This window comes from Peromyscus californicus, unplaced genomic scaffold (genome assembly GCF_007827085.1).
Source record: "Peromyscus californicus insignis strain IS unplaced genomic scaffold, ASM782708v3 Scaffold_9__1_contigs__length_137607984, whole genome shotgun sequence".
NCBI classification, from domain to species: domain Eukaryota; kingdom Metazoa; phylum Chordata; class Mammalia; order Rodentia; family Cricetidae; genus Peromyscus; species Peromyscus californicus.
In genome coordinates, this window is record NW_026294617.1 from 16316477 (window position 1) to 16339888 (window position 23412).

Genomic DNA, 23412 nt, shown 5'->3' on the forward strand with positions numbered 1-23412 from the left:
CTTCACGTAAACAAGGTAAACAGTCTATAAGCAAATGTATGGTAAAGAACGATGACTTCAAAATTGTGACAATACACAAGATATTTATAACAGAGGTAGGAGTATATAGTGCGATATGTAATATGACAATCTTAAATATATATCAATATGCCGAATATCCTAAACAGAAGTAGAATATACATAAAGTATGACAGATATAAATTTACATTTGTATCAATATACAAATATTTCAAATAAGAGTAGAAATATATGTACATTATTAACAAATATAGTTCTGTATTTGTATCAATATACAAATTATCTTAAACAGGAATATAAAAATAGTTTACATTTGTATACTATTGAATGTATAAGAATCCATAACAGTGCAAAGTATCTAAGGCTGCTATTTTACTAAATTTGTTTACTAGTAAATACAATAATCTACCATAATATCTTATACCTATCCATTTCATTTCTTCTTTTGGAATGGCTACCCACTATAATGCTGTACTCAGAAAACAGGCCACAAGTGATACACATAAAGAAGAAGCACGTGCTTCTGCTTTCCTAGTTTCTCCTGCAATAAAGCATTTTGCCCCGTGGATGTAGCAATTCTCATCAGTCAAACTGTTTTGTGGAAGAGACAGTGGAAGATGATAAAGCAATTTCCCATTCTCAAAAAGCTCATTTCACAGATTCTCAAAATCATTGTCCTCCTGCAAATGCCTCCACAAAACTGGACAGTAGCTTAGAAGTAGCAGAAGTGTGAGGGGTGGCATGGTGGGTGAGACTTGGTCTGTCATCTAGAAGAGTCAGGAGAGTGAGGCCAAGCCACCCACAAGGGTTCTGCCAAAACTCTGAGGGAGGGGGATGCCGAAGTCAGCATTAAAGGTTCCGTAACTCCAGAAGGAGCAGATAAGCAAGGGCTGAACCCTGAGTCCAGAGACTGGGAGGGACAAGGGCAGGAAAACTCCAGCAGTGATGTCTGAGAAACCTTCAGACTCCCTTCACAGTCTGTGGAGTCTGTGATTCTGACAAGTTGCTGGCTTTGATTGAGAACATTTAACATTCCAGCACATTTGATCAATAAATTCACATTTGAATGAATTCCAGAAACAAACAAACAAACCAAAAAACCCCTCAGTTTTCTGTCAGTATCAGTTCTAGCACCTAATTCTTCATTGTTGCTTTATAGAAATTCCACTGGACTCTTCTTTATTGCTCTTCTATTTCTTGAACTTCCTAGGAATTCTTACCCATTTGTCCAGAGACATGTAGAGTGCTACAGGATTTTGCTTAAACAGCATTCCACTATAACCAACTAATTTGGAAGCAATTAACTTATTCACAAGTCTTTATTTAATTCAAATCTTATTTTACATCTCTCATTGACATGTTACTGCTTTTTGAAACTCTCATGAAAATTATTGCCAAGCATTTCTGTTTCACCTGGCCTTTGAATATGTTTTAATTTTGAATTTTTAACAGTTTTTTCAGTTCAATGAAAACAATTGATTTTCATAATTTACTTTGTGTGTAACTAGATGACTGTGTGAAGTCTGTGTCTCTTGAGTTTGCTACATGATTATTTTGCTGTCTACAGATAATGAGATGTCCTGTGGTTCGATGCTGTGCCTCCCACTTCAGCTTCCACTTGCTGTAATCCCCACTTAGCTCCCATGACTCTGCTCTTTCCAGCCAGTCTTGTTCTCTCTGGCATTATTCTTTAAGCTTCATCAAGGGATAAATACCAAGATAAATACCAAGACAGTGTCGGAGAACCTCCATTTCCATAGGTGAATGTTGTCCAAGGCTTTCCCTCAGCCCTAATCTCCTGCCTACACTATAGCATCATATACGGTACTGACTTGTATGCATCTCACCAGTTTCTCAAAGCAGCTCATTCGACACAATTTCACTTTAACATCCTTTTCCGAGCTCATTGTTAGCAACATCTGTTTTGTTTCAGGTTCCCAGACTAGAAACATTCAAACACTGTTTTGTGGACTAGAAACAGTCAAATGCTGTTTTGTGCTTCACCCCTCTTATTCTCTTAGGCCTCATGCAGAGTTTAATGCACAGAGCCTGCTCTTGGGTCCTTCACTACTTCATCCTCCTAGAGTCACTAGCCCAGTGATGTCATTACTTGGAGGCTAGGGACCAGCCCAGTGATGTCATTACTTGGAGGCTAGGGACCAGCCCAGTGATGTCATTACTTGGAGGCTAGGAACCAGCCCAGTGATGTCATTACTTGGAGGCTAGGGACCAGCCCAGTGATGTCATTACTTGGAGGCTAGGGACCAGCCCAGTGATGTCATTACTTGGAGGCTAGGAACCAGCCCAGTGATGTCATTACTTGGAGGCTAGGAACCAGCCCAGTGATGTCATTACTTGGAGGCTAGGGACTAGCCCAGTGATGTCATTACTTGGAGGCTAGGAACCAGCCCAGTGATGTCATTACTTGGAGGCTAGGGACCAGCCCAGTGATGTCATTACTTGGAGGCTAGGAACCAGCCCAGTGATGTCATTACTTGGAGGCTAGGGAGCTCTTTCCTCTTTTTAAAATACCACTTTCAACCTGTTGTTCTCCCCCAAGGTCGGCAGTGAGGGTCTTTTTTCTTAAATATTATAATCTCAAACTCTCCTAACTCTGAGGTCTCTGCAATCAGAAAAATATGCAAATACCTTGTTTGCTTTACAGGGTTGTGTGAGGATTAAAAAAAGCAGCAAAGAGTTGCTCAACAACTATTTCCTTAAAAAGCTAAAACTGCTCATTCATCCTTGCTCTCCAGCTACTGATGGGTTACACTCCAGTATCCATGTTTTCTTGATCCTTGCCCAGTAGGTCCTCTTCTTCAACAGCTGTGGGGGTCTCTCCTTCCTTTACTTCACATAAATAACAGACCTATAAGTTTTTAAGGCAACTTTCTCCTCAAAATGTTCCAATATTACTCCATCTCCATGAGCTCCCATTCATTCAGACTATAACCACAAGATAAATACAGTGCCCAGCCCCATACATGGAGATACATGCTATGAAACCATAGAGAGTATAGACTTCATATATGCTGTTTATTACCATATACATATACCTATAGTAACTTTTTTCTTTTAATTAAAACTTTATTGTAAATAATTTGTAAATTAAAAAAAATCACACAGAGATGGGCCAGACCAAAAAACTACGCGTTTCAATGAACTTCTATACAATAGTCATTGTGTAGCTATAGAGTTCCACAGAGGACTTGAAACTTTCATTATCAATTATATTTTTATGCACTTACCCTGTCCTAGTTTGCTTTCTCTTGCTGTGGCAAACACCATTCTCCAAAGCAACCTGGAGAAGAAAGAAATCACCTGGCTTTTGACTTTCCTAAGCCAGCACACCTGCACCATGGCGGAAGTACACAAAGTCCTTTGCCAAGGGCCAGTCATCTCCAAAACATGCATATATGCATACACATACACATACATACATACATACATACACACACACACACACACACACACACACAAAATAAAAAATAAAAACCCAACCTAAACAACTGAGCAAACAAACAAACAACAACAAACGTGTTTCAGTTACCATTACTGTATCACACAGTACCCTAAATCTTCTAGCCTTAAACAATAGCTACCTTCTGAATGCTGCTGGGATCTTCAAGTCAGAACATTAAAGACAGCACAACAGAACTGTCTTATGTGAATGAAAGCTGGGCCTCCACAGGAGTGAGTAGCTAGGGGAAGGGGAAGGTGGCTAAGTGTTGGCCAGTTGGGATAATCTGAAGGCCATTCCCTTACATACTCTGCCTGGACTGAAGGGCCACAAAGAGGAATGGTGGGAAAGAGTTTGGAGTTGCGGTAAAACAGCCGTAGACTCTTGGAAGAGTGTAGAGGGCTATTCTGCTGAGTGTTAAGATCAGAATGCCAGAAGAAATATGAACAGCAAAAGCTAGGCTCATGAGATTTCAGAAGGGGGCAGGCACTCTACTGTGAATTGAATGAGAGGCATTAATGCTATTTTGGCAAAGAATTTGACTGTGTTCTCCTATTTCCTGAAAAATTGTTTAAGAAGTCAGAGATAATGGACTAAGTTGGTTGGTGGAGAAAATTTCAAAACAGCTAACACTCAGCTATGACATAATTATTGCTCATCGCTCTTTGATTTACAGTGTGGGGGCTGGTGAGATGGCTCATTAAGTAAAGACACTTGCTGCCAAGCCTGAGGACTTGAGTTTGATCCCTAGATTCCACAGGGTGGAAGGAGACAACCGACTTCTGACTTCCTCAAATTGTGCTGACTTCCACACACATGTCATGCATATCCACATGAAAATTGTGCATTGGGGCAAGGAAAAGAGCATCACACAATAAGAAGTGTGGACAGAGGGGCTGTAGTCACTGAAGGGATTGGCTGCATTGAAGGGAAGCTACTACACACTGGGAAAAGCACTTGGAGGGTAAGACTTCCCCTATCCAAAACCTCAGCTTATAAAATGCAAATTCATTTGAACAAAGAATGCCTGAATCAAGGCTCCAGGGCATCCTGCCCAACTGGAGCCACTTAGGAAAGTTATTTCCTCCAGCAGCTAGGCAGGTGCCCCTAAGCTGCTGAAAATATATAGTAGAAAGAAGCCCAGAAAAAAAAAAAGAAGCCCAGCTACATCTTAAGCCAGTGACACAATTAGATATCATCATGTGTATAGATTCTGCAGACATATACAAGAATGTGGCAGTCACCGAGGCTTGTATTAAAGCTGTAGAAAGTTGCTGAGGCAGAAAACATGAAACAAGGATGGATTTTCTGAATGGAGTACTTGAATGACCTGTGTAGGAAAGTGAAGGTGAGGCCAAAGTTGTGGTGGAGATGCAAGGATACTGGGGATACCACCAAAGACAACTGTAAGCACCAAGTGGAGGTAGCCTGGGTAAGGCCACATGTGTCACAGGCAGTCGGACTGGAGAGGCAGGGCTACTCAAGCCCTTTGGAACCCAACTGATCTAGAGTCCTAGCTAGCAAACATGGAGCTGCAGGAGTTGATGCGTCTCTGCTGGGTTTCAGTTTTTCCTTAGTCTTACCTTTCCTTGCTAGGTCTTCATTCCTTTGGGGATGAGAATTGTTCCTGGAATACGTTTTCATGCCCATCCTATATGCAATGGATAGGAGTGAGTTTACTTCATGTTATTCACTACAACTGGCTATTGTTATTTGTTTATATGCCTCTATGGAAAACTATGTTTTTGCCACACGTGGGGCAGCTTGTCTGCCATGTGCAACTTACTCTCATGATTAAACACTTTACTCATCAATCCTCAGAGTATAAATTGTCTGATGCTCTGAATAAAGTTGGCTACAGCATGAGACTTTAGTCCAGCTCATTTATCGGCTCCACTCTCCCAGGTCCCACCATCCTTAGATCTCTAAATACTAAAGTTGCCTAGAAGACAAGCCTCTGGACACACCTCTGAAGGGGTTCCTAGATTGAGTTAATTGGTGTGGAAAGACATCCCCCAGTTGTGGGCAGCACTATTTCATTGGCTAGGGTCCTATTCTGAATAATGGAGAAAGTGAACTGAGCACCAGCATTTATTTCTTTCTGCTTTCCAACTGCAGACATGATTGACAAACTACCTGATACTCCTGCTACCATTCCTTCTCTGCCATGTTGTGTTACATCCTTAAACTATAAAATAAAATAAACCTTTTTTTGTTAAGTTGCTTATATTAAGTATTTTAATACAGATACTAGAGAAGTAACTATTACTGGAACTGTCTTTGGATTTGGGTATCTGTGGGGAATGTAGAATCAATTCCCCACAGTTATTAACTAATTAATGTATTGTGACTAAAAACTGACTCATACTATATGGTAGCATTTAACTGGCCGATTAACAAAAACAGCACTTCCATATTGGAAATGTGCACAACAAGGGCTCTCTTACTGTTCTTAAGAACTTTAGGGAAGTTAGAACAGTGTTAGAAGTACTTAGAAGAGACATTCAGTTTTCAAATAAAACAGCAAAGTAAAATAAGACAAAATTTACATGTATATGCATATAAGAATACATAACAGATAAAATTCCAGAAAAGACAATATTTTAAACTGAATTAGAATTGTGTAATAAATATTTTCTTGCAGTATAGTTTAAAAAAATAAGAAAAGAAGAAACATTCAGAACTGGAAGGAATTATAGCCTGTTTGTCTGAGGATGGAAATGATCCCGGAGATGGGAATAGGGTAATGGAAAAATAGAGAGATGTTCACAAGAGTGACGTGTGTGGGCAGAAGTGGATAGAATTGAATGCATAAGGGGAAGGTTAATTTTAGAGAGGAGAATAGTTTATTCATGTTGACAACTCGTAGAACCCATGGGCATGGGAATGGTAGATTCTTGTTGAGAAAACTATTTCTTCTTAATTGCTACTAGTTTCTTAGTAATGAAAAAAAAAACTAGGTCTTTAAATGAGAATAAGCAGAAGACGGAAAGGAAACGGTGCCAGAAGAGAAGAAACTATGAAATGGTTGTCTGGGGAAGGGAACAAATGGGTATGGAGGCGTGGGAGGATTCATGAGCCCTCAAGGGTGGCATGTGCTTCTCAACAATGGACAGACCTTTCCACTGAGTTGTGTGGTGTTTTTTTCCTAGCCACTGCAGTTCTGTCTGAAATCCTTCCCTTTGAGAAACAAGATTCCATCCTCCTGCATATTCAGCTAGACTCTCCCATCTAGCAGGTTTCTCTATTCTGAGGAAACAATGGGCTCCTGGGCTGAGCCCATGCCCAGGGACCTCTCTGTTATCACCAGTTAAACTGTAATATTCCACAAAATGGAAAGCACAAGCCAAGAAAAATACAGCAAATATATAAAACAGTAACTGGAAAAAGCTGCCATTCATTTACTACATTCTAGCTATTTGATATCAAAGTGAATTGAAAATAAATGTTGCTTGGAGAATTTTGAAGCAAGCTGCCATAAAAGTAAATAATACTTTTTGTTCTTTTACCTAAATTCAAATGGTTTTCTTTCCTAAATTCGACTTTATTTTCCATACTATGACTTGCTTATGGCTTCAAAAATTCATATCAATTGTATAAAACGTGGATTAAAGGCAAAATAAAGTACAACAAATCAACTAAAATCAAACTGAGATTTTGACAAATCCAAAGAAAAGTCAAGAAAGCATGCTCATCTGTTTTCTGCAAACATCACCTCAGCAGGATTAGACCCTTAGTACACCTTTTGACGGATTAACAACGCTTCCTTGTATTTTTCTGAGAACAAGGCAGTTTATATAAAATAATAAGCCTAATCAAAGAAGTTGAGTTGGGAAACACTGTGTCTCTAAGAAATAAAACAGAGGCCACTGCCTTAAATTCCATCCATCTCCTCCTTTTCCAACTGCAGGCTTAGCAGCCCCACACTGAAGGCCTAGAACAGCCATCCAAGCCATGCTCAACACTCCGGCCTCATTCCCAGATCGTGAGCTTCCTAGGCTCAGGCTGTTATCCCTGACCACCTATGCCATTGATTCTTAGCTGGCTCCTACACACCTGTCAGCCCTCACCTTCCTCCTCAACTCATTTAGATTTCCCCATTCTTTATTTCAACATAGTTTATGTCCCTCCACATAGAAAAATAACACAGCATGTCATCAACTATCTGTTATCTGTGCCCCTCGCTAGTTTATAAGCAACATAAAGGCAGACTGTTTCAGACTTATTGACCATGACATAGACATCAGCTAGCTGAATGCTAAAAACATGGTAGTCAGGAAAAATTAGTGATAGTAAGTACAGTGTTCATGAACAAGTACAGTCTTCTCAAAAACCCAGAATCTGAGACAGGGGTAGGAGTGGGGAGTGGCTGTCTTTTGTATTTAAAAAATTTGAAAAATGGAAATCAAGTAGATAAGGAAGGATGTAAGAAGTCACTTGTCTATTACAAGAAAATAGTTTTCCTGAGAAATGACTGGAAAGTATTTCTGTGAGGCCAAGGAGCTCAGACTGACTACAGATGGCTCCATCAACTAGCAGCCATCGTGGCTTTGAAAACTGAACTTCTCTTGACCTCAAATTCTTCCATCTTAAAAGGTGGAGGACATTGGTGAGTGTGCAGATTCTATTCCGGCACTAAAAAGGGATGCATTGAAGACAAACAGTCACCTTCAATCTCAAAAAACAGTTTTCATTTTTCAGTTGCTAAGACACTGACATCTTCCCTTACCGGAACTGCACAAACACATATCTCCAAGCACAAAAGAGAATTAATTAGCAGATATAAAAGGGATACATCTCCTATGCTCTTGTCCTTTTCAATAAGTAACAGGACTGAACTATGCAGTGTTTTGTTTTGAAGGAAACTAGCAAGCTTTAATAGTTATTAAATATGATTAACAAACTTACTTAGGAAATATTAAGCTACATAGGAATAAGAAAACAGAATGAGAAACCCTCTCTAACCTAAGGCAATCGGGCTACCTCTGAACTGCTGAACTCTGCTCTGTGAAGCTGCTTACCTCCTCATCTTTTCTGAAAAGGGCAACGTTTATTCCTCTCCCTTGAGACGTATCCACCCACATAGCACATTCTGTTTGCTAAAGTTAAAACTGTCCTAACTAGAAGCTTGCACATTTCAGCTTCTGGGAAACATCTCTTTTGGGGTGGTGATAAAAAGACTGCCCCAGAATGGTCACAGATTATGACGATGCCTAACCATATATAAACCATGAAACATTTCTCCTCAGGTCTGGGCCTCTGAGCAATAGTTAGAGGCTACAGCTGTGAGCTTATTGAAGAAGTTTCCCCCTCATCTTTGACCACTGAGAATTCCTTCTTGGGGGAAGGTTGGGGTTCCCCCCAACAATTTCAAATACAATAGCCTGGTTATAAAAACACTCCCTCCTAGTATCTGATCTCTTTTGTGGCCTCTGTGTTAGCCAAAATTAATATGAAGGATGATGCTGATGAATGGCTGTTCAGAATGCACATCAAAATCAACATCTACAGGACCTTTAAATATCACTCAGTCCTATTCTCAATAGTCACTCTCTTTTTATCCTATAGCAATACTAAAGAGGGCAGGTGCATGTCAGCCTGCAAATGAAGATTGCTGTGTCTTGCTTAGCCAGAAGAGGCTGACCCTGCAGGGAGTCTGCTGCTTTGATCCTCACATGTCTCTATAGCTGAAAGTTTTCCTGTGTCCCAACTGGTTCACAGCAGCTCAGACCCAAGTAAACACACTGAGGCTTATATTAATTAAAATTGTTTGGCCATTAACTCAGGCCTACCACTGACTAGCTCTTCCATTTAAACTCAGACCATTTCTGTTAATCTATATGTTGCCACGTGTTCCATGGCTTTACCTGTGTGCCATTACATGCTGCTCCCTGGACTGTGGACTGGCATCTCCTCTGACTCAGCCTTCCTCTCCCAGAATTCTCCTTCCTTCTCTGCTTATCCTGCTTATACTTCCTGCCTGGCTACTGGCCAATCAGCATTTTATTTATCAACCAATCAGAGCAACACATTCACAGCATACAGAGCAACATCACCCATCATTTCCCCTTTTCTTTCTATTTGAAAGGAAGGTTTTAACTTCAACATAGTAAAATTACATATAACAAAACAGTTAACTAACAAAATTTACAATTACAACATCTAGTCTATTTGTATTTGGCAAAATTAAAGAAAATATTCTATATATTCTATATTTGCGAGTCTAAAGTTTTATATCTAATTTATCTTTTATCATAACCAAGGAAAATTATAACCATCTAGTCTTCAACTATATCAAAGACTTCAGAAGGATATAATATTTCCTAAGTAAATAGGAAGTACATTGTAAGCAACTTCCAAAAAAAATCTAGAATGACAGAGACAGCTGCCTGCCTGTACAGTCATCCAAAGTTCCTCTGTAATGTTGGGGCATCCATCTTCAGCCTATAGGCCTAGTCTCTCAATCATTTTTTCCTTTGTGTCTTGTAGAATGTCTGGCAGTTTCTTCTGTGAAGCAAGAACCTGAAGGACCATCTTGCATTGCAAAGTTCAGTGGTCACCTTTCTATGGGTCCTGCATGTCCTTTCTATGGGTCCTGCATGTCCAGTCAATACAACATTTTGTCAAGCAGTCCAGGCAAGAACAGTTTCTTGCCCAAAGGTTATTTTTGCCAAGAAGATAAACTCCATATGGAGTATCTTTGACACCCATCACATGGATAATAATAATAAATACCACTAAGCTGACAAACATCACCCAAAGATCAGCTTTGGACTACAAACTGCTCAGAACAATTTTGAGATGGCTAACTTAGATGATTCAGCCTCACAGAATATTCGAACAAAGACTTGAGATAAACCCTGCACTTTGACATTATGCAGAAACTGGACAACAAATGATATAGCTACCTTTACTAGAACTTGACAATTAACCCAAAATTTTTCTTTTCAGGATCCCTTAAAGATATGCCTTCACCAAACAGCAGGAAGCAATTTTAAGAACACAATGCCCACATTCCCAAAGAGGTGGAGTGAGGTGAGTGGTTTTTGGTCTTTCTATGGATTTCAGGTTTGGGATGGTTGTCATTGTTTAGGAGGGTTGGTTACAAGCTATTGTTGCTAATGGTTAGGAAAAGGGCTAAACAAAGAAGATTAGATTTAAGGTTCTTGTTTGAAAAAAAAAAGAGATATAGAAATTATAGAATAAAGGGTAGGTTATTGAATCTACTCTGAAAAGAAAAAGAGAGGATGTAGATATGATATAGATAAAAAGTAGATTATTGAATCTACTTTTAAAAGACAATTACTAGTTTTAAATACTTTACATTGGATTGGATTTTTATATATTACATAAAAATTACACATATATACATATGTATATATATTGAGATCGATATTGTTAGAAAATGCTGTACGTGCATTTCTAATCTTGTTCAGGATATTGTACATATACAGTTCATTTAACAATGTAATGCAATTTGCTAATCCTTGAATGTTATTATTACCAACTATTAGGATATAAAGAAATAAAAGTTAGAAGTTATACATTATAATCAAACTTGTAGTCATATTAGGAATGTTTTCAAGGTTCAGCAGAGATATATTTTAGATAGACAGGTCATCTTCAAACCCTTTAGAGATCTACAGAATATGACATTTAAAATGTTTTAATAACTTAGAAATTTTTCTTTTTTTATGACCATGAGACATGTCAGCTTCTGGCAGCACCAATCTACTTCAGAGAAGATATGGGCATTGAAGAAACTGCATATGGAGTTAACTTTCATTGTGGCAAAAGTTAGCCACTGGGCAACAAAGTACCCTCACATCAACTACTGACAGTATGCTGACAGTATCCAAAATGGACAAACAGGACACAAAACAAAGGACTACTTATCCTTGCCAAGACAAGAGTGGTTGTGGCTTTAGCAACAGGCATCCTCTGAGGCCAAGATAATATGGCACCATTGCTGAAGTGGCCTTTGCAATCCGGAAAAGGTACAGTGCCCCTTTCATCAAAGGCAGCTGAACTGGCAGTGGACCGATGGCTTCTGGTGTGCAGTGGAACAGCAGCTGAAACAGTTATTCTTGAAAGAGTAACTAAGCTGACAAAGTCTAACCTCTCAATGGTAGACTGGCATTTAATAAAAGGGATGAAGCCTCCCACAAGCCAAGAAGAATGGACAGCCGAATTCCCAAAATATCAGCAATTTCCAGAATTTAAAATCCTGAATCATGACAGGACATTGGTGGAATTAAGGTTTATCTGGTACATGGAATACTCACTCCGAAAGTGAAGTCAAGCTGTAGGCCTTGTGTGCATCCTACTTCACAAATGAGTCTATCAGATATGCTAAGCCTGTAGACTGAAGATGATGCCCCAATGTTGCAGAGAAACCTTGGGTGACTATCCAGGCAGCTGGCTGTTTCTGTCAACTCACATTTTTTTGGAAGTCACTTGTTTGCACTTCCTGTTTTACTGGGTAATATTATTTCCTTCTTGGGTCTCTGAGGGAGTTGAAGATTAGATAGTTATAGTTTTCCTTGTTAAGAAATTTCAGAAAAGAAACTCACTAAAGAAGTGTAAAGTGTATAAATTTGAAAGACATTATAAGAGTTCTCTGTAAGTAATATAAGTGAGGACAGAAAGTGAATCAGGTACATTTTGGAATTACCAAAATAGGATAGATAATGGAATATTCTCTCTGAATTTGTCAAATGCAAATAGTTTAGACATTGCTGATGTATTTATTGCTTATATGTTGTATATAGTTATTGTACTTATTGTATATAGTTTTTCTTATATTAGTTATAACTTTTTTATTATTTTTTATTTTTATTAGAAAAAAGGGGAAATGTGATATTTTATTTGTGCTAAAATGTGGTGATATTTTATTTGTATGTTAATAAATAAAGTTTGCCTGGAGATCAGAGGACATAGCCAGCCATAAACAAGTCAGGCAGTGGTAGCACATGCTCTTAATCTGATCACATGGCAGGCAGAGTTTCTGTGTGTTCAAGGACACACTAGGGAACAAACAAGTGTGGTGACACACGCCTTTAATCCCAGTACCAACCATAGAGACCTGGAGGTCTATATAGACAGGCAGTGAAAAGAAAGTGAAGTAGCTGGGCTAAGAGCCAATGTGAGGGCAGAACAGCAAGGCAATAAAAGCCTGGGTACATAGGAAGTAGCTCTCTCTGGGGAAGCTACGGTGGTGTGGTGAGTAAGGATAGTTGGTGGCTATCACTATTTTCCTGATCTCTATGGCTTTCTCCCTATATTTGGTTCTGTGTTCCTTATTTAATAAGACTGTTTAGAAATTCATCTACATGTCTCTGTCTTGGTGTCTCACACCTGGGATTCTGCATGCTTCCTGAATATACAGCCCACCTCTTACCTTCTCACAAGGCCTATTAAACCCCTTGGCCAGACTGAAACCCTTACATATCTTGCCTTATATTCTGTCTCTGCTTTGATTAATGTGCTTATATATGTTGCCAAATAGATTCAAACTGTACTGTAGTCCCTGGCTGCCTTGGGTCCTAGACTGCTGGTTATCTAGCTCAGAAGCAGCCTTGGATCCTAGACTGCTGGTTATCTAGCTCAGAAGCTGCCTTGGATCCTAGACCACTGGTTATCTAGCTCAGAAGCAGCCCTGGACCCTAGACCGCTGGTTATCTAGCTCAGAAGCAGCCTTGGATCCTAGACTGCTGGTTATCTAGCTCAGAAGCTGCCTTGGATCCTAGACCGCTGGTTATCTAGCTCAGAAGCTGCCTTGGATCCTAGACCGCTGGTTATCTAGCTCAGAAGTAGCCCTGGACCCTAGACTGCTGGTTATCTAGCTCAGAAGCAGCCTTTTCAAATGCTTGAAAACCACTTGCCAAGGACATGAAGAGTAGTGTGTGATTTTTGTAAGGACTGCTATTTCTAGTCTAAAAAATGCCTACATTGTTTCTTAAAAGTACCAACCCAGATGTCAAATAACTTTCTGAAAATGAGGGAGAGCAACAATTTCCTTTCTTTGGTTCTACCAGAAACAAAATAAAATTTGTTTCTGGTTACAGTTGTAACACCAAAAACACATTCAAAGTAGGGATCATTGGAAGATTTTTGTTTTTTAAATCTCTAAATCTCATGTTTTCTAACAATTTTCCTTTACCTACTGTGTAACACTAGCCATCATGAGAGAATATCTACCTAAGACTCTAAGAATAATGAAGGATAAGCCAACCATCTGTCACAAAGCTGACTTTCTAAAACCTCCCTCCTCCCCCACATACATCCCGCCCTAGTAAATTCTCAGAGCACACTTTTAACATCATGAACACATTCTGTTTTGTTTGTAATTTTTATTTCTCAGGAGTTCCATGAAGAGCCCCTTGCTCTGTCCTGAGTAGCTAAGTTACTCATCTGGCTGCGTCTTACGATCTTAGAATATCAAAGCCCCTGTTCTAAGTCCTTCTATTTCCTGTTGTATTGAGATTGTTACATGGAAACAAAGAGAGTTGGAAAGTACAAAGACAAATGTGTCGGCCAGTTTTCTTCCCTATGTCAGATTATCTGCCATAAATGACTTAAGGAAGGAAAAACTTTATTGGTCACAGCCTCTAAGGCTTTAGTCATGATTGATTGACTCTACCATTCTGGGATGTAAGACGCACCAGAGAATCATGGCAACAGAGCATCATGGAAGAAGGGCGTGGTAGAACAGTTACTTATCTCAAAGCATCCGGAAGTCAGAGGTGAAGAAGAAAGAGCAGAGGATGAGATATATCCCTGAAAGACGTATTTTCAGTGGTGTATGTCCTTCAACTAGGCCCCACTTCCAATAATGACATCACATTAGGAAACATACACTGCCTCTATTGTCTCAGAGAATGTGCTTCTAGTTACAAGTCTAGTCTAGGGATTAATTCATTGACTACATCAGGACCATCACAATCCAATCACCTCTGAATGATTAAATCTAACAGCAGGAAGCCAAGTCTTCACCATATGATCCTTTGGGAGGCACTTCATATCTAAATCACAACAGCAAAACATTAAATTTTTTTTATTATGTGACAATATTAAAGAAGAAATAAATCTGGGTGCAGTGGTCTGTGCCTATAGTTTCAGTACCTGGGAGGCGGAGACAATATGAACACTTGAGTCCAAAAGTTCAAGGACAGCCTGGAAAACACAGTGAGATTCATTTCAGAGTCAGAGGAGGGAAAAAAGGAGGTAGAAAGGGAAGAAATGAGGGAGACCACATACATACTTCCCCCCAAAATCTCAAAATCAAAGACCTAATTTTAAAAACTATATCCTATTCTTTGTAATCAAAAATCCAAAATGTACAATTTCAATGAAGCATGCTTATATTTGAATCACATTTTTTCTTTTAGTGTTTGAAGTACTATCATACAACATCTTCAACAGTTACAAGGACATTTGGAATTGACTGTAAACAGGGAAGTACACTCCCATTTCACTTCATGTTTGATACACCACTTTGGGTAACAAAAGGAAACCTGAAAAGGACCTGACTTTTTTCAACAACTCTTTGAGAGAGAATAGGTCATCATGTAAAAAAACAAAGCAAAACAAAACCAAAAAACAAAATTCCATGAAATTAGCTCAGAAAGCCTAGAGTAGAATCCTTTCTCTCTTGTCAACTACCACCTTGAGTTAGTCCACAGCTCTGCTGAGCTTTCAAGGAGGCATTGGAATAGACGTGCTCTTTAATCCACTCTAATTACAAAGATATGGCATTGTCTCTATGAATCCAGGGAGCATGCGCCTCACAAGGAGTCAACCTACTACCCATGCATAGCTCCTGAGACACATGAAGACACAGGGTTCTACTCTAGAGATGTTGATCAAAAACATCCTGGAGAAGATGACCAGGGCGTTGAGATCTTACAAAAGCTATACCTATAATTCTGGGGCATGTCTTTGGTTAGTAACTACTGAACTAGGGAAGCAGGGTCACAACAGAGTTGTGAGGCTGAGACTGGGGACTCCAAATTGATGGACTTTTTGATGGACTGTCTGGGAAGAGACAACATGGAAGGTTGAAGGGAATTCAGGAACAGCCTACCTTCATTGAGAGGCAAAGCCAAGGCCTCAATAGAAGCTGAGTCACAACCCCAAAAGCCAATTGCTTAGCTAGAAAGTATTACATGGTTCAAATAGTGCATCTATGAAAATTCCATGAGGGTAGAATCATACTAAATGGGACCATAGTACTTCTGGATTTCAGATGGCTGAAAACAAGAACAAAGCAGTAATTTAAAACTTTTAAATAAAAAATTTCTATGCTCTAGAGATTATGGCAATAATTTATCTGAAGAGTAAAGATCTGCCTACTTCTGCCTCTCAAGGTCTGGGACTAAAGGCATATGCCACCATGCCTGGCTAAATGTGTAGCCCAGGTTGGCCTTGAACTTGTGATCTTCCTAACTCCATCTCCTTCAGCAAATCCTACCAGCAATTCACCCCTACAACCCGCAAGAGTAAACTCTTTTGAACGAGGACAGGGATGAGTTTGTTGAGTGCTGTTGATAAATGGCTATGTGTGGTCTCTAGTCCTTATTGATGATGTAACTGAGTTTCAGTGAAGTAATTCAAAGGCAAATACTCAGGCTAAAACATTAATTTTTCAAAAAGCTGTCCCATGGAAAGGATGTGGCACTATTCCTACAACATAAAGCAACTTCTGGTTATTCCTGGCAACTTTGACTTAGGGTAGACATTATAATGAGGGTGAAGGGTGAAGTTCCAAGAGTGGCCAATGCTCAGAAAAAGAAGTGATCAGTGTGAGTCTCAAAGCAGACTTACGAAATAGGCCCCAGGCTCAGCACAGTTGACACCGAGTTCTCATCTTTCTGCCCTGCAACATACTTGTCCTCGGAAATACTTACAAAAGTTTGAATTCTGAAAACCAATGTTGTTTGTGTATTTACAAACTGAGATGAGTCCCATATTCTCTGATGCCTTTTGCCTATGAAGAGAAACCAAGAAGAGGACAGGTGAGAAATGACAATTTAGTAAATGTCAGCATTCCCCCAAGAGTTTTCAGAAACACTGTTAGTGGCAGAAGCATGACTTATAGGTTAAGCTAACTTATTGGACAGTTATGAAAACGGTAGTCATGAAAAAATGAGAGAAATTAGCAATGCTTACAACCACCTTAGTACCACCTTGCCTTGGTGCACACAGACTGCTGAGAACACGGGAAGGCTGTGCCATTAAGAACTGTGACGCATGGACAGAGTTAAGTATGAATCCCAACTCTGCCATGCAACCTTGTTAATTTTATTAGCATCTAGAAGTTCTATTTCTTCCTGTTGAATAGTCGTATAGAGGTTTGAGTAAAATCATGCGTGTGGATATATCTGATATACAATAAGGATTCACTAAATATTTTTTTTATTTTATTAGAATTTAAGTGATAGAACCACATCTGAAACATTTTAGAAGTGCTACTGACCATTTTAATGAATCACCCGAACTCCTGAGCCAAAGTCAGGATAAAGAAGGTAGGAGAAGAGGAGGAAGGTGGCCAGCTGCACGTTTCCCTCAATATGGTCTAAATAACTCTTCCTATTTCCAGCAAAGGAGTATGAAGCTTCTATCACTGCTGTGCCTCATGACTAGCTCACCCTCCCACTGTCTCCCCATGACCAGCTCACCTTCCCACTGTCTCCCCATGACCAGCTCACCTTCCCGCTGTCTCCCCATGACCAGCTCACCTTCCCACTGTCTCCCCATGACCAGCTCACCTTCCCACTGTCTCCCCATGACCAGCTCACCTTCCCACTGTCTCCCCATGACCAGCTCACCTTCCCGCTGTCTCCCCATGACCAGCTCACCTTCCCGCTGTCTCCCCATGACCAGCTCACCTTCCCGCTGTCTCCCCATGACCAGCTCACCTTCCCGCTGTCTCCCCATGACCAGCTCACCTTTCCACTGTCTCCCCATGACCAGCTCACCCTTCCACTCTCTCCCCATGACCAGCTCACCCTCTCACTAGCTCTACGTGGGTAGCATTTGTACCACTCCCAAAGATTGTCCATCACTGGAGCTCGCCAGGGGCAAGCTCCCACCAGAATCTTAGGCATCCATCCCCATGTGCCACAAACCTCTTTTTCAGAAAGGTTTCTTTCATTTCTAGGTTAATATCTGTGTTATATAAGGAGTTGTGTTAATAGGAGTGAGTTCTGATGTTTTTAAAAAGTGATAGTGCAGTAGGAGACCTCAGTGTGCTCAGATTTTTCCCTTTGCCAATCATTTCCTATTTTATTCAAGGCTTTTTAAACAAAACTAACAGAAAGCCAACTCAAATTACTGCAAGAAAAAAAATAACACATTGACTTATGTAATGCAACTCAACCTTAAAAGAACAATAAAAATGTACGTTCACAACACTGTCGATCTTTGAAAAGTGCTCCAACACCTGATCTCGGAAGAACAGGGACACTGCTCTTCTCCCAGTCTTCTCATCAGACCCATTGGCAGACTGCCCTCCTCTCCTTCCCTCCACAAAGTTCTAAACTAACTTATACGAGAAACAATAGTCAAGCCTGGTGTGGTGTCACATGCCCCAAATCCCAGCACTTGGAAGGCTGAGGCAAAATGATCATGACTTCAAAGTCAGCCTGCACTACATAACCAGACTCTGTCTTACCAGGACAGACCAAACTCAACCCAACCTCAAAGTCCAGAACCCGAAGCCCAAAGCCCAAAGCAAAGCAATGTCTTAATGGGAAGTCAACCATCAATGTCGTCCTTTCAGTAAAAAGAAGTAAGGTAGGACTGCAATTTCATCCTGCCTCGGTTAGGGTTGCTATTGCTGTGAAGAGACACCATGAGCACAGAAACTCTTAGAAAGGAAACGTTCAATTGTGGTCGCTCACTTATAGTTCACAGGTTCAGTCCATCATGATGGGGAGCATGGTAGCATGCAGGCAGCCATGGTGCTGGAGAAATAGCCAAGTGTCCTACATCGTTCAGGCAACAGGAAGTCAGGTGACACACTTGGTGGTATCCTGAGTATATGAGACCTCAAAGCCCGCCCCCACAGTGACATACTTCCTCCAACAAGGCCACACCTCCTAAGTGCCACTCCCTGTGAGATTAAGGGATTATGGAACTATGGGGGTCAACTACATTCAAACTACGACAAATGCCCTATACTGGGTAGGAAATAAGAGGGGTATAAGGGAGGGAGGAAGAGACAGAAACAGACAGGCAATAGAGATAAGTAGAGAAAGTGAGAGACACAGAGAAGGGGGGGAGAGAGACAGAGATAGATAGAGATAGATAGGGAGACAGGGGAGAGATAGATAGAGAGAGAGGGGGAAGGAGAGAGAGAGAGAGAGAGAGGGAGGGAGGGAGGGGAGAGAGAGAGAGAGAGAGAGAGAGAGAGAGAGAGAGAGAGAGAGAGAGAGAGACCTAGTAAAATTAAGCCACCACTAGTTAAACAAGTTTGGGGCCTTAGACAAGTTTTCTGTTTCTTCTGCTTTCAATATAAAGATGCTGAGCCCTGGAAATGGACCCTGGTTATTGACCTTATTATTTGCAGGGGTGGAAGACGCAGAAGAGGAAACTTGGACTGACTTTAATAAGGGCTACCCCGTAAAATGAGCCTGCCGATTACCAAATGGGCATTGATCTTGAAGTGCTCAGAGTGATTTCTCACAAGGAAGGTGTATTAATTCTTTAACAATGAAAGAACTGAGAAAGGTCCCTTCCTGCACAGCAGATTGGGAACTTGCTTAGTATGAAAACCCCCTTCCCACAGTGAGTTTCTTTGTCCTGGAGCTGACTGTCCAACTCATCTTATTGTGCACAGCCTTCAAAGGAAGCAATTGGCCTCTGGAGCCAGCGTTTTATAGTCCTATTCTGCCACCTAATCTGGTTTTGATTGTGTTCACTAGCTGCAGGAATGGCATCTCCATTTCAATAAGACTGATGCTGGCAGGCATGCTGCATACCTCATTGACTGCAGAGTAAAACTATTTCAAGTATATCTGTGAAATGCACATTTCTGATAAACTTTGTTTCATACTCGTTCTTTATAAAAGCAAACTTTAAACTATCATTTCTGTGACTAGCATGGCTACTTGGCCCACTTCATGATCTGGCCTCTCCCGTCTCTGTGCTGCACAATGACCGTCTCTAGGTGCCCCAGTCAAAGGTTCTAACTGAACTTCTCTGGCTTTTAACAGCAAACAACCATTTTCTACTTTTCAGTCATGAGATCTCATTTATCCACAAGAACATGCTTAATTGCTTTTCCCTTTGCTTAGAATTTAAAATCTCACTGTCCTCACCCGGTTCAGACCCAGAAAAGCCCTCAGATGACTTCCTGTGTCCTAACCTCATTACCTTCCCACTTGGCTCTCTCACTGTGTCACAGCCTGACCCCTTATTCTCCTGCAGGATATAAAGAACCTGGGCCTTCAGGGAAAGCTCTATAAGCAGTATATGCTGAGTGACCTAAATAAACAAACTCTTGGCTGAAAAAAATACAACATATATGTAAAGATGGCAGGCTGGTTCCTTCTGCTGTTTCTGATATTTTTATATTTGTCACAGACTACCTGTTGTTATGGTGATGGGAAGAGCCTGCATTTGAGAGAACCGCAGAATGATGAGATGTGGAGAGGGGTGCTTTTACATTTATTAAGCATTCATCGAAATATGGTCACTTCAATGGCATTATCAAATGTTTTTACATTAAAAATTCCTACAGTTCTCCATTGAAATAAAATTGTTTTATTTTCCTGTACAAACAAACAAACAAACAAACAAAAAAGCCAAAACAAAAGCCATGCAGCATGGAGCTAATACAAAGGAATGGAGCCACAGGAGACAGAGCTGCTTGGCACACAGGTGCAAGAGACCAGGGAGGAGCCATCCCTCTAGAGGAGTGTGGGGTAGCGGGGCTCCTGCCTGCAATTCTGAGACCAAGTCTAATCCTCTGCAAGCACAGTCACCAGGAACAGAGAAGGACAACTACCTTGGACTTTTTATATTTAGTCCAGTGTTTAGTCCAGTGTCAGTCATAGATTAGAGTCCTAAATTGGAGACCTGGAAATGTTTTTAGGCAAGATAAAAAAAAATAGAGGAAATTAAGGGAACATGGAAGGGAAAAGTTACTCATTCCAGAATCTGTCTGCAAGTCAGAAATTTCAATACAACTGATAAAATAAAAATTGCTCACAACAGATGCCTCCAACCTTTTGACATTGTAAAACGATGTTCTTATCTACAAAGTTCATACTAGAGAACCACGCAACTGAGTTGCCAAAAATTTTATCACAATGTTTTAAATAAGTTTACAGTTTTGTATTGAGCTGCATTCATAGCATTCTTGGTTTTGTGTAGCTCGTGGTTCCCCAGATTGGACACATCTGGCCTTTGTAAATAACGTTTAACTTCATAAAAACATCTCAAAGATATTGAAGATAGTAAGCTGTTTATTTAAGACCAGAATGTCTGTGGCCTTAGTTTAGCTGTCTTAGCACTCCTTTCTCTTCCCTAAACCCAAACAGTGCACCACATAACGATACCTTATAACAATTTCATTTATCAAAGAAAATTATTTCATGCTGGGAGCCATTCCCAGCAGTGGCCGGGTCTCAGAAGAGGATGTAAAGAGTTGGCAGGGGAAGGAAGTGAGCCAGGCCATGGTGGTTGGGAGAATCTTGCAGCCTGACTGATTTGCAGCCAGAGCGTTTCTTTATTTATACAGAATTTAGTAAGCAGGGATCCATTCGTGATATTCTAAAACATAGATCATATCACTTTTGGTTTTGGACATGTGTTTCTCTTCCTTTCGCTCATATTTTAGTCATCATTAATAGACTATGACAGAACAGTTATCATTTCCAATCATTTTCCCTCAAGTTTGAGATCATTTTCAGTTATCCTTACTCATTAACCCTATAATCCATTTTTTAAGAATCTAGAGGCAAATGACAGCCTGTTCTCAGGCCAGTAGCTTTGGTTGCTTCAATGATGCAAGACCAAAACAAAATTTCCAAGCCAGCCTGGGCATGTTGCCATGTCCCAAGCAGTGTATTATTACTCTTAATGGTCAGAGTGCCCAGGAAAAACCCCTCAGGCAAAAGCTGCTGCAGTTATTATTCAAATTCTGGCATAATACAGTGTTCACATTTATATCTTTATAGAATTTGTCTATATGTCCAATCTTGGTATTCTGTTGTTCCTTGGTCATATGACACTACAGTGGTTCTGCATGAGCTAACTTTTCTAAGAAATGGAGGTCCTGACGTCTCATACTTTTATCATCTTTCTACATCATCCTTTGCTCATCATTATAAGTCTCTGTGTAGGACAGAGGTAACTTCAGTTAATCTAACTGTGTTGCTGTATATGCCATGTAATTGCCTGAGTGTACAGTGGAAGGGGCTTGCAATCTGAACTGTGGTCAACTCCTCTAGCCCACTGAATCTTGTTGACCTTTTAAAGTTTACTTTGTTTTGAATATCTTGTTCTTGTGTAAGTACAGGGATGGATGTTTCAAGAATGTCTCATAGCCTCATGAAGAGACCTCTGGCTTCTTTATGTGTCACAACCTCCAAGGTGTAAGGAAGATCGTCAAGTAGATAAGATCTCCCTAAAAGCAGGGGAATAGTATGTTCAGGACCTTCCTGGTTAAGCCTAGAAGCAGCATTCCTGGGAGAAGGTATAAATGATTCATAAGGAATTTTCCATAAATCCAATATCCTCAAATTGTACAAATATTAAAAGTGCCCCAAGTATGTAACAGGTGGAGATGAAAACCAAAGGTGGCATGGCAGCCATCATGTGGCTCAGCTCTGCTGGATCTTTGTCAAGCAGCTGTGCTGGCTTTATGACTTCTGCCATTCCATTCAGATATGGCTGTGTCAATTTCATCTTTAAATTTTGCTGTAAATTTTATTCTTTAAACAATGTAACTTAGAAAACCGCCAAAGTGTATATATTGTGAAAACATCTAAGCTTGACTTCTTCTTGGGAAGCCCACACTTATGTCTTCAGGGTGTCTAATGTTCTATTCTTAAGTATCTCTAAACTCTCAAGCTTAAACTAAAAGAATGTACTATCTCATATCTCTATTCAATAAATGAACATTGATTCACTTTGGCTGGTCCTGAAATTGGCCCCCCCCTCTGTGTGTGTGTGTGTATGTGTGTGTGTGTGTGTGTGTGTGTGTCTGCATGCATGTATACCTGTGGTTGTATGCTCACATGTGTTGCTCATGTGTAAAGGTCAAGAGACAACCTTTGATCTTGTTCCTGGGAAACAGCAGCCACTTCTTTTAAGGCAGTGTTTGTTATTGATCAGACAGTCACCCAATAGGCTAGCCAAGTGGGCCAGCAAGCTCTGTAAATCCACTTGTCTCCACCACTCTATCTCTGGAATTACAAACACATGTCAACATGCCAGCAGTTTTCTGTGGGTCCTTTGGGATCAGATTCAGGTCCCTATTCTTGCAAGACAGTTGCTTACTGACTGAGCCATCTCCCCACCCTCCAGAATTATTTTCTGCAATGTAGTCAAGGATCCAGCTTTACCTGTCTGTAAGTGGTAAATCCTCAGGTTAATTGTGTAATAATCTTTTTGTACACTGTGAAGACGTGTCACTCTGATTGGTAAAATAAAAGCTGAAGAGCTAATAGTTAGGCAGGGTTACTGGGCAGAGAGAATGCTGGGAAGAAGGCAGAGATACCAGGAGACACAGATCAAGCAGAATGGGCAGTATGGAGATGAGTCAATAAAGCCATGAGGCAGAAAGTAAATTAATAGAAATAGGTTAGCTTAAGATATAAGAGCTAGAGTGGGGCATCAGTGGCACATGCCTTTAATCCCAGAACTCGGGAGGCAGAGCCAGGTGGATCTCTGTAAGTTCGAGGCCAGCCTGGTCTACAGAACGA

The 23412-nt window shown here is 40.4% G+C and overlaps 1 protein-coding gene across 1 annotated transcript in view; it reads right to left on the reverse strand.

Annotated features, from left to right (window-relative positions):
• Positions 1–17446, reverse strand: part of LOC128105917 (serine/threonine-protein phosphatase 2A 65 kDa regulatory subunit A alpha isoform-like) — a 112956-nt gene extending 95510 nt beyond the window's left edge. The window contains 2 exon segments of the mRNA XM_052731224.1: positions 16304–16466; positions 17158–17446. Coding sequence (XP_052587184.1) covers positions 16304–16466; positions 17158–17446 — 452 coding nt within the window.
• Between the last annotated feature and the right edge of the window lie 5966 nt (positions 17447–23412).